Consider the following 12491-nt stretch of genomic DNA (forward strand, 5'->3'; position numbering starts at 1 on the left):
CAGGGTGTTCACACACTTTCCCACTAATCAGCCCCCTCCACTTTTCAGTGTATTAACTGGGCTCCCAGGGACCTTCTTTCCCCTCGCAGTGATTCCAGGACAATAGTGAATGAGGCTTCCTGCAACATCCTGACTGTTTCTCTAGGCTTGTTGACGTTAAGCAATCCTCCTGCCGGTGTCCCATAACTTCTAGGTGTGGGTCTCTCACGCTGAATTGTGCAATGCTGCTGGAATAGAATAAGTCTCTCTTCTTGCATAACAAACATTGCCTTCTTCTTGCCTTTCCCAGGAGCAATTGACCAGTGTTCATACATCAAGTACCACTACTCCTCAGCAACAATTCCCAAGAACCTCACCTACAATATTACGAAGACCATCCGCCAGGATGAGTGGCATGCCTTGCGTAAGTCTCTGGTCTCCTTCCTTTTCTCAGTGCTTTTGGGTAGCCAGCAGGTATTGTTTCCCATCTGCAAGGGGGTGAAAGGGACAATAAGTTGGGCTTCTTGCTACTCTGTTGTTTGCTTGCCTGTGCTGGGGGTGCTGCAGCGGGAAGGAATATGGTTGGTGACACAGCATAACCGTGCGTTGGTGGCTATTGAATTACATTTGGAAGTTATGAACAGAACCAGTGCTGGGATGTCTAATTCCATCAGAACTTCAGCATGCTAACAGTTGCATTTGTGATACTGATGCTATTGCAGACAGTGGAATTTATAGGCTATTGTATAAAAGAGAACCGTCAGAGCTATGTGCATAGCCATTAATTTGCTCAAGTTGCTATATGTTACTGAGCTCATGTTGAATAGGGTTGTGGGGTTTAGGGCCATTTTTTTTGGGGGGGGGAGCATGTTGAAATTCCAACTTGTGAACATTCTCTTTTACCCTGGTTATCCAGCAGAAGTTATCAAGTAGCAAGGATTGGATATTGGATCCTATCTTTGTGCCCACTGCTTTCTGAGAGCTCCCAGGCAGGGACCTTCCAATTATGAGTTGTGTTTGGATATGGCTGCTCATACTCAGGATGGGGATAAATAAATAGGGTTTGCATTTTGATAAGTGCTTGTCTGATTTGCACTTCCTGATACAATACACAAACCAAAACACAGCTATTACTTGAAATGTGCCCTTCTCCAGATGCTATGACACACTTTCCCAAATACATTCAACAATGCATGTAACCAGGGGGAAAGTGTTTTTAACTTTGCAAAATTTAATAACAACAACAACAATAATAGTAATATTCATTCAAAAATGTGCAAACCCCCCATTCCCCTTGCATCCTGAATGTGCTTTTGGATCATGATTTCTTTGCCCTGGGTCCTACCAATATTATTATTGCGCTGTAATATTATACTGTGCTGCTTAATTTTTTTTAAAAAAAATATTGTGTCCAGTCCTGTTCTTGTAATTATGTTGTTCGCCATCCTGGACATCTTCAGAATGAAAGGTGGTATATAAGCAACAACAACAAACAACAATAAATCCAATATAATTAATATTAATGGGGAAATTGCTTGACAAAATGCATAGATTAGGCCAAATTGCATACATTTTTTTTATATATTAAGAGAAATATGCACAGAAATCTGTATGGATTTTCATGTAGACTTAAAAGAAATACATCCCCAGCTGCTGCACAAGTGGGGTGAACCAGAGTGAGAACCAGAGAAAAGCCTAAATTGACAGATTCATCCATTCCTAATTCATATTTGACATCCTGAGCAGGAGTATCATCTTGGTTGCTCCATCCAATGCTCCTCAAGCCAAAGGCCTTTCCTCTTAAGTCTTGCCCACCCTGCTACTCAAGCTAGCTCTTCCCATTTCCTTGCCTGGGGCAGTGCAAAGAAGGCCACCAGAAGCCTATCTGATCGCCGCTACAGCCAATGGGCATCAAACAACCTCTGAAGCTAGTGACCATGACAGGGAAAGAGTCGCCTTGAGATACATGGCTGCCATTAGAGATTACTTTCTCCCCCTTGTGGCACTCGGGGTAGAGGAGGGCATTTCATGTCAGAGTCAAGAAGCCTGTTTTCTCATGGCTCCATGGTGGCACAGTATCAGAAAGCAGTTTTTGAAAAGCAAGGCTACTGATGCAAAGTCCCAGTAGGATTGAATAGATGCAAGAAGCCACTGCCAGGCCATCCTTGTAAGAGCAAGAAGTCACTGTGGAAGTGCACGCACAAAAGCTGAAGGTACCATCATCTGCTTATTGAGGAAATAAGTGCTCTGTGTTGTTGTTTTTAGCTGGTGCTTTCTCCCTCTCACAGGGACTTGATAGAACCTGGAGAAAGTTTTCATAAACAAATTAAATCATTGTAGGAAACCTATTCTGTATCAGGAATAAGAACTCTTCCAGATGTTGCTGGGACCCTAACTTTCATCATTCCCTACCATCATGGCTGATGGTCAGGGATGATGGGAGATGTAGTCCAACCATCTCTGGAGGGCCACAGGTTCCTCATCCTCAATAAGGTATATATATATATATACCAGTCTTCCTCACCTTGCGGCCCTCCATATGGTTTGGACTACAACTCCCACCATCCCTTGAGTATTGGCCACGCTGGTTGGGGCTGATGGGAAAAAAACAATTGGAGGGCACCAGGTTTCAGAAAGCTGATCTGTATGGTCTTCCTCATTCCAGACTAATCAGGAGTTGCTTCTCTAAAGCTTAACGTGAAGCACACTTTTGTAGACTTGCTTCAAGATGAAAACTTTTCCCAGGTGCAGAGCTTCAGTCATACACTAAAAACACAGGGGAGGGATTGTGTTGGCAAGTCCCACTTGCAATCTAGTTGTATAGTCAGTATCCTTAGCAAAGGGCACAACATGTATAGGAATGTATCCATGTGAGGGGGGATTTTGGCCCAATTAGAATTCAACCTTGTGTAAAAGAGCCCAACATCTGGGCAAGCTATGCATTGAGGACCCTTTCACAAGCCCACCTAATACATGGCTGGTAGTGGGCTGTGATTATGTGGGCATTGTCTAGCGGGCTTCCTCCTGCTGTCCCTATATAATGCTTTCAATATGTGATATGTGCGCATATATGTGAACTCCCTGTAGTAACTCTGATGGGTTGAGTTAAGAAAGCACATTAGTTCCTGGAGTTATCAATGCAAGGAGACAAGAGGCCAGACAGGCATTCGTTGGCTGTTGTCGTCGTTTCGGTGTTCAGTAGATCGCTAACTGAAGCAGATAATTTTAAAAGCAGAGAAATATGTAAAGTGAATCAAATATTCAATGAGATGTAGATATCACAATTTGCATTGCAAAAGCATCCTCCTCCTGCTTCTGCTGAAAATCTCACAAGTGGGTTGGATGCATACCATTGGTGTACTCTTTGCACTGCACTTGTTCAATGCCCTGTCAGTTTAAAGCCAACTTGGACGTAACTAATGAAAAATAAGGAAAAGTTAACTCCTCCTTTCCTCCCAAGGGCAGAATATTGCATGGAGAGATAGATAAATAGAGAAGAGAGAGATTGAGATCCATGCTCATCTCTGCTTATCAGTCTCTGCAAGTGAGAAGGACCTGTTCTTCACACTCACTTTGATTATTTAAAGTGCCATCACTGAGAGAAATAAAGCTGTGAACTGTCTCCAGGTAGGAGCCATGGAGGGGAAAGGGAGCCGAGAGTGCAGCAAAGAGGCAAAGAATCCAGATAGTCTGAGCAATCCAGAGCCCAGAACACACTAGCAGCCCCCTCTCCTTTCTCCACACTTTTCTTACTAACCACACTCCTCTCCTTCTCTGTGCAAGTGTGCATCAATTGCGCCAACCACTGAGAGCCAGAATAAATTATAGATTGCTTTTCAAAAAGTCACAATAGTGGGAAGCTCTCTCTCTCTCTCTCTCTCTCTGTGTGTGTGTGTGTCAAAGGAGAACTTAGAGGTGATAAGGAGACATTTACTTCAACTCTGTGATGTGTCTGCTTAGGGCGGTGGGTGGGGCGCAGAGCTGAGAGTCATTGCAGGGATGAGAAAACCAAACCATGCAAACACCATACAACACCATGCAAATTCAACTTGAAAAACAGTAAAAACACTACTTTAAGCTAGTAATGTGTACATAGCCTGAACATGCATCGGATTACAGTGGTACCTCAGGTTAAGTACTTAATTCGTTCCGGAGGTCCGTACTTAACCCGAAACTGTTCTTAACCTGAAGCACCACTTTAGCAAACGGGGCCTCCTGCTGCTGCCGCGCTGCCGGAGCACAATTTCTGTTCTCATCCTGAAGCAAAGTTCTTAACCTGAAGCACTATTTCTGGGCTAGCATTGTCTGTAACCTGAAGCGTATGTAACCTGAAGCGTATGTAACCTTAGGTACCACTGTACAGCCATGCAGCATGATACAGGCTGCGTTTTCCCACCACAACAATCCTAAGCATGTTTTCTCAGAAGAATGTCTCAGTGAGTTGGCTTGCAAGTAACATTAAACCACAGTTTAATAGAAATGAGCATCACATTGGTGCAGGCTGCTCAGAAGTCCCCTCTTTGCTCCACTACTGCACCCGCCTGCGCTCTGTCTGATTGTTGGAAAGAGCACACGGCTGGCTTAGTGTTACATGTTACATTCTTTCTCCCCGAACAAGGAATGGCAGCCTCCTGGCTGGTGAGAATCATGAAATAGCTGGATCTGATTCTGCAGCTCACAGCAAAGGAGGACCAACAGTTTGCAAAACGAAACTGAAATGTATCCTGTCTCTTTTTAGTCTTATTAAAAAGATGTGCTGGCAAGCCTTGCCTACCAGGTGCTTACATTAACAAATAATCAGCAGCAGATGTCGTGGGGGGCTGGAGGTCCTTCCCTGACCTCCTGGCAGGTGAACTGCTGCTGCTTACCAGGAAGCGGAGGGGCGGGTGAATTTGGTTTGCTGCAAATGCATCAGTGGAGCCAATCCAGCACTCCTGCTGTCTCTGTTTGCACTACACTCTTCTTCTTGCCATGCCCTCCCCCTCCCAGTAAACAGCAATGACCCAGCTGCTGGGAGGTCAGGTGAGTGCTTCTACCCCACCAACCCTCCCACTGCTGTAAATAATCAGTATATTGTTCACTACTTTAGCCCTTACTGCCATATAATTTCCCCCCTAAATGATAATTACAGTGCAGCTAAACAGTGTTGGAAAGAAAAGCCATGTTTGGCAAAAAACAACAACTGTAAACACCCCTTCCCCCCAACTCCCCCCCAGTTGTTATTTCTGAATTCTTCACAAGTACAGTACCTGACGTAAATTTTTCAAAAAGCAAACAAACAGCTGAGCACAGTGGGGTGCCAAATCTTCATGTCCAAAACCTGCTCCTTGCAGGGAAGGCTCAAAATGCCTTAAGCTTTGAAGACGGGATGGGGAATGAACGTGCCTGAAAGAGTGAGGAAGAACAGCCCAAGGCAACAGAGAAGATGGGTGTGTGTGTGTGAGAGAAATGTTGGTTTATTATATGATGCCCATGTTTGTATCTTTGCATTTCTCAATGGGAGGGAAAATGTGATTGGTACATATGAACATAAGTTGAGCATGCTTGTTCAGACCAGTTGCCCGTTTAGTCCTGCATCCTGTTCCCATAATGGCTGAGCAGATGCCTTTGGTAAACTTTCATGCAGGACTTGAGTGTATTAGCAATCTTCCCACCTATGATCCCAAGCAACTAATATTCAGAGGCACCATAAGAACATAATCATCATGGCTAGTAGCCATTGATGGGCCTCTCATGGAAAAGTGGTGGGTTGGCTTAGTCTATGTGTGCCTATCCTGAAACTATCCCTAGTTGACTTTAATAATAATAATAATAATAATAATAATAATAATAATAATAATTTATACCCTGCCCATTTGGCTGGGTTTCCCCACCCAGCCACTCTGGCCAGCTCCCAGCAGAATATGAAAAACACAGTAAAACATCAAACATTAAAAACTTCTCTAAACCGCCTTCAGATGTCTTCTAAAGGTCAGATAGTTGTTTATTTTCTTGACATCTGATGGGAGGACGTTCCACAGGGCGGGCACTGCTACTGAGAAGGCCCTCTGCCTGGTTCCCTGTAACCTCACTTCTTGCAGTGAGGGAACTGCCAGAAGGCCCTCGGAGCTGGACCTCAGTGTCCGGGATGACCAATGGGGGTGGAGATGCTCCTTCAGGTATACTGGGCCGAGGCCGTTTAGGGCTTTAAAGGTCAACACCAACACTTTGAATTGTGCTTGGAAACATACTGGGAGCCATTGTAGGTCTTTCAGGACTGGTGCTATATGGTCTCGGCTGCTACTCCCAGTCACCAATCTAGCTGCCGTATTCTGGATTAGTTGTAGTTTCCAGGTCACCTTCAAAGGTGGCCCCTTGTAGAGTGCATTCCAGTAGTCCAAGCAGGCGATAACTAGAGCATGCACCACTCCGGCGAGACAGTCTGCGGGCAGGTAGGGTCTCAACTGTGGCAATCGGAAGTGGTGGTTGCTTTATTAAAATCTTACTTCTCTTAAACCAGGAGTCAGGGACCTTTTCCAGCCAAAGGGTCATATTCTTTTACTGGAGATGAAACCTCCCACCCATCAGCCACCTGAAGTCACCACCCCATGCCAGTATTTCCTCTCCTAGAATGTGGGATAAATCTGGGGTGAGGAGAAGCCATAGAGTGAGTTCCTCCAATTATCCTGGCTGTGTGGCATGGAAATCAAAGCCTTAAGGTCCATTTCTTGAAGGTATTCTTGATGTTTCTATCCTGAATTCATGGTTATGCAGGGAAAGTGCTGGTGGGAGGAACAGCAATGGGCATTTCATCAACTCTCGGCTCTTGCTTATCACAAACACCCCTTCTCTTTCAAAACATCTCAGCTCCTTCGGCCAGTGTCGTAGCTCTTCTCTGAATTGCCATCCTGATTGCTTTCTTTCCCCAAGCGAGGCGGAGATTGGTTCAGTTGAAGATGAGATAGGAATCAAATTGTTCCTGTCACCTCTGCAGCAGCAGAGCTTGCTTTGGCCTGCTAACAGGTTGCTGATGGCAGTGAGAGGAGGGAGAGGGGCCTCTAGTGCACATCCCACCTACCCCCAGATAGGTAAGCAGAACTGCTTCTACCACCAGGGCAGGTTGGTCAGCCCTTCCTAGGGCCTGAATATAATGGAGCCTTCCTTCGTTCTGGATAGAGTGTGTGGCTGAATTAAACCTGGGATCTCTACAGCCCAGAGTGCTTATTCTAGGTCTGATGTACAATTCCCTGCTTTGTGGAGTCCGTGCAACTTGCAAAATGCACAGATATTTCTGGTATGTCCAAGGAGTGGGACTGGAGCTCAGGCGCAGATATGTACATGCTTTTGCCTGCAGGGTGTCCCCAGAATTGAGTCCCAACAGCTCCACTTCAAAGGTTTAGGTAGCTTAATGGTGGGGAAAGCCTTTGCAAGAGATTCTTGAGAGCTCCTGCCAGTCAGGGTAGACAGTACTGGGTTAGGTGGACAAATAGGCTGGCCTGATATAAGGCAATATTGTATGCAATTGGACTTGTTTGAGGAGTGGCCCAGGGGTTATGCCCCAGAACTTCTTTCCCCTCCTTGGAGGTTTCTAAGCAGAAGTTGGATGGTCATCTGTCATGGATGCTTTAGTTGAGATTCCTGCATTGCAGGGGGTTGAACTAGACGACCCTCAAGACCCCTCCCAACCCTTCAATCCTATGATTCACACCTTTTAAAATACACATGCACACGGTAGCTGGGCGTGCTGCAAAGCTAGGTGCCAGTGGGATTTCAGCCACTCGCCATGTTAATCCATGAAGGCTGCAGCCTGCCTACAGTGTACTGGGTGCAGAAAATTCTATTGGTTCTTTTTTCCCTTTCAAATTATTTTTTATTAATTTTCCAAATTATTACAAATCAAATCAATTTAATTTAATACAATTTCTTAAAATCAGGTTTCCCACTCCTGTTCCAAACATGCGATCACCATCATTTCTTCGCATAGCTGCATCATTTCTTATTTGGAGTCCAGTTGACACCTGTCACTTGCCGTTAAACCACTCTTCCAGCTGCCCACTTTTTTTCACCTTACAAACAGCATCTTCATTACATCTTGTAAATAAGTACAGTGGTACCCCGCAAGACGAATGCCTCGCAAGACGAAAAACTCACTAGATGAAAGGGTTTTCAGTTTTCTGAGTTGCTTCGCAAGACGGATTTCCCTATGGGCTTGCTTTGCAAGATGAAACGTCTTGCATCTTTTTTTTTTAAACCGCCAATGCATTCCTATGGGAAACCGCCAATACACATTGGTGCTTCGCAAGACGAAAAAACTCGTAGAATGAAAAAACTCACAGAACGAATTAATTTCGTCTTGCGGCGCACCACTGTAATCCATTTCACGTGTGTATATACATTGTTGTTCCAGACCTGGTGTGCTGGGAGAGTTAATTACTATCTTCCATTGTTCAGTTCTTTGCAGTGTTTATCTGGATGGTACAAGGTCACATTCCATTTCTTCCACTGTTTACGGACTAGTGTACGAGCTGCAGCCATACATAACTGTGAGTGCATATCCAAATTCCACCATTAAAATTCTGCTCTGGAGTTCTTCCTTGGTACAAAGTTTAAAGCAGGATTTCCCCCCTCAAATTCAGCCTCTTTATCACAGCTGTTTGTCAGCAGTTCATTCTTCTCCACCCACACTGCCTTCCTTCAACACCAGTCCAGGAATCATTTCAAATAAAGTCCATTCAGCCTCGGTCGAGGGGGGAGGGCATAGTAAAACCCTGTTGAGCATAACTCAAAAGCCTCCCCCCGCTTTTTCGAAGTAACAAACAGAATAACATAGCAGCGGCTACACACGTTCTTTTCATTATGCAGGAAAAAAGGAGACCATTTGAAAGCCATAAGAAAGCACAAAGCACCTTGTTCTCCCCCTTCCTTTCCCTGCTGTTGTAAGGATTCTCCAGCTTCAAAGAAAACATTCAGATACCTTCAAAGAGCCAAGCCCAGTCCTTTCGGCAGCTGAGTGATTGCAGCCCATTAGCATATGTTGGTCCAGAAGCGCCTCTTGATTAATGCCAATTGTCCGAATTATGGAGGAACCACGCCAGAGACGGAAGCGCGTCCATGGCAGGGACACGCTCCCAGGTTGCACCTGCTCTGCTTTTCAAGTTAGCAGACACAGGCTTGTGCGGCACAGCGGGATGCAGTGAGCTCCCCAGACCCCACTGGGGAACATTGCCAGGATTTTTGCCTCATAAATCCTGGCTTTCCCCTGCCTGGATCTTGTTGCTGTCCATGGAGGGCAGTGAGGAGCTACCGCCATTGACTCTTGACGTAGCCAGAAACCCAGAAAATCCTATTGGTTATTAAAGGTAAAGGTAAAGGGACCCCTGACAGTTAAGTCCAGCTGTGGCCGACTCTGGGGTTGCGGCGCTCATCTTGCTTTATTGGCCGAGGGAGCCGGCGTACAGCTTCCGGGTCATGTGGCCAGCATGACTAAGCCGCTTCTGGCGAACCAGAGCAGCACATGGAAACGCCGTTTACCTTCCCGCCAGAGCAGTACCTATTTATCTACTTGCACTTTGACATGCTTTGGAACTGCTAGGTTGGCAGGAGATTGGTTCTTAGGGATGGGCAAATATTTCAATTTTTCTAATCTTGTTTGGTTCTTCACATTTCCACATCGGTTTGTGATTTATTTATTTTTTAACTTCACATGACAACTCATCAGCATTTTACTGTATCTCCGCCCCCCAATGCACACATTGTTGTATGCAGTTTTGGCTAACACACACATTTTTGCAGAACAATTTCCCCACGTATAATGCATTTTTGCAAGTTATTTTCACAAATATATGCATCTTGTGCACTAGTATATGTGTTCTGATACACATTACTTCATTGAAATACTGCATTGCAAAATGCACAGAAGTGCCAATTTCTAACAAGGGCTGTGTTTTGGTTCAGATAATTCTTCTGAATCAGGTTGGCTCACCTTTAAATGCAAACTGAATTAAATTCCTCCCACCAACCCAGTTGGAACGCCATATCTATGAATAAACCCTGTTAGAAAGAGTCTGACTTTATTTTCCCCCTCTGTGAACGTTGATTTAAATTTGCATCTATACATATAAATTAGGATATACATATTTTATGCAAATGTATGTTATGGGCCTATGTCCTAAATCTTTTAAGTATATAGCAGTGTTTCCAGCTCAATGTATTTTCTCTCTCTTCCTGTTCTCCAAAATGTTAACCATGTTTGGTAAGTGTTGGTTAAGGAAGATTTACATCAAAATATTTCTATAGTGGAAAGACTTACTCGCTAAAAGGTGTTGAGAAAGGGTAACTGCTCTTAGGTGTATCTGGAGAAGTGTGCGTGCACACAAAAGCTTATACCAGAACAAACTTAGTTGGTCTATAAGGTGCTACTGGACAACTTTTTATTTATTTATTATTTTTACTTCGACTGCTCTAAGGGAGATGCTTTTAGGATGCACCATCTAAAACTAGATTATGGTTGCATCCAGACATGGGTTTTGTGGCATTTATTTTACTGGTTATATAATGAAAGCACCCTTATCCTAGTTTCTAATGTTCCTTTTGCATTGCAGTGGCTTCCATAATAACTCTGGCTTTTTAAAAATCAGTATAGCAGCATGTCACACTAAATTTCATTCACACCAGTGGATGTGGTGTGACACAACAATGAACATCTTGGGGCACATCACTGGTCCCCCAACATTTCTAGGCATTCATGCTTCTGTTTTGCCATGAGTCACTGTGTGATGTGTTAAAATATCGCCCAAAATTTCATTACATGAGCAAAACTGCAATATTATGGGTCTCCCTGTTGGCAAATAGATTTTTTAATCAACTTGTTTTTATTATTGGTTGTTAGCTGCCCTGAGCCTGGCCTTGGCTGGGGAGGGTGGGGTATAAATAAAAACTATTATTATTATTATTATTATTATTATTATTTTTAAGGGAACAACTAACACAGAAACTAGCATTAAACCTCTGCTAGATCTCGCTAGATTTCCAGAAAGTGGATTTAAGGTTGTGTGAAAAGTCACATAAAATGCAAAAAATAACCGGTAAGGAAATGTGAGGAAGAGGGAATGAAATGCTATCTGAATGCAGCCCCAGTCTTATTTCTCTTGATATGTACTGACGTTAGAATACCAAACAGAGGTAAGTGTGCTTGTAAGTTGCTTTGAGTCAGTTTTGTGAGTAAAGTGACTAATTAGTGATATTGTTATTAATATGTTGATTTCTTGCATGTTTGCATCTGCAAGAACGACACAGGCAGAATTATGGAGAAAAATGAAAGTGCCAGTTGTTAAAAGAATGGCTGCTTAAAAAATAAAAAGGAATGCATATTGATGGCAAAAATTGATAATTAGGTTTGTCTGAAAGGGAAAAGAGAAACTGGGTGGGTTTATTGGTATTGGTCATTAATGTTCGTAATATGCTAGTCAGTTATACATCAATGGGTGCAAGTTTGCTTTAAAATATGATTTGATGACTTGGACCATAAGGTAAGTTTGCATAAGCAAGATTGCCACCCCCTTAGGTCCTAAAGGTTTGTTATGTTTGTAATCATGGTGTTGTTTGTTTCATGTTGTAAGCCGCCTTGAGCATGGTTTTAACTATGATGTCTGCATGTATGTATTAACTGTTGATGGCTTTTCAAGTAATGTTGGACTCCAACTCCCATCAGCCTCAGCCAGCATGGCCAGTGGTCAGGGATGATGGGAGCTGTAGTCCAATAGTACCTGAAGAGCCACAGCTTTCCCTGGTATACAGAATATCCCCCGGATAAGGACTCTTCCTACTTCTCATGCAACACTAGTCCTGCCCCCTCTTTCTTTCTTTCTTTCTTTCTTTCTTTCTTTCTTTCTTTCTTTCTTTCTTTCTTTTTCACTACACCTTGAAGCCTTGTCTTTCAGCCTTAAACTGCCTCCTAGACCAAGATGGCAAAAGGTAGCAAATGATTTGTTCTCCTCTAGGACTCGCTGCTGCCATCTCAGCCTTTTCCTATTAGCAGTGATGGATGAGCAGCTGTGTTTTTGTGTCCCATAACTCAAGGCACATGTTACATCTGGGCGCAGAGCGACTGTGGAATTGCTATGGAAACTGATCTTCCTCTTCTGTTCGTGGCTTGGGTAGGGATTCGTGTCACCAGGCTGCCTTAGAGAGTGCAGACTTGCAATCCAGGAGTTGACGCTTCTTGGAAAGGAATTAGAATATATACCGCCCTCCTTTCTCCCCGTTTAATTTGGAAATGTTTCTGGCGCCGCTTCTACCCTTGTTTGCACACTTCTTCCCCCGCCATGATAGCTGTTGCCGCTGACACACTGACAACACGCACGCAGCGTGCTTGGTTGTGGCCAATTCTATTGTTGGGGGCAAAGGAGCTGTTCTGTTTGGCATGTTTTGCTGGGAAAGCAGCTGCTTCTGTTTCGTGTCTGTCAGAGCTGGCTCCGGGTCCCAGCTCACCAAGGACCAACGCTAGCCGGTAGTACAGTATCAAAGTCTTTATT

General features: G+C 44.0%; 1 protein-coding gene across 2 annotated transcripts in view; it reads left to right on the forward strand.

The window, feature by feature from the left end:
* Window positions 1-12491, forward strand: part of TMEM178B (transmembrane protein 178B) — a 263560-nt gene that overhangs the window by 53280 nt on the left and 197789 nt on the right. For both annotated transcript variants that reach the window (XM_083401549.1, XM_083401548.1), the window contains exon 2: window positions 290-403. In XM_083401549.1, the coding sequence (XP_083257675.1) occupies window positions 290-403 (114 nt within the window). The remainder of the gene's footprint in view (window positions 1-289; window positions 404-12491) is intronic.

Source organism: Podarcis tiliguerta (assembly GCF_965153285.1).
Source record: "Podarcis tiliguerta genome assembly, chromosome: 10".
NCBI lineage: Eukaryota > Metazoa > Chordata > Lepidosauria > Squamata > Lacertidae > Podarcis > Podarcis tiliguerta.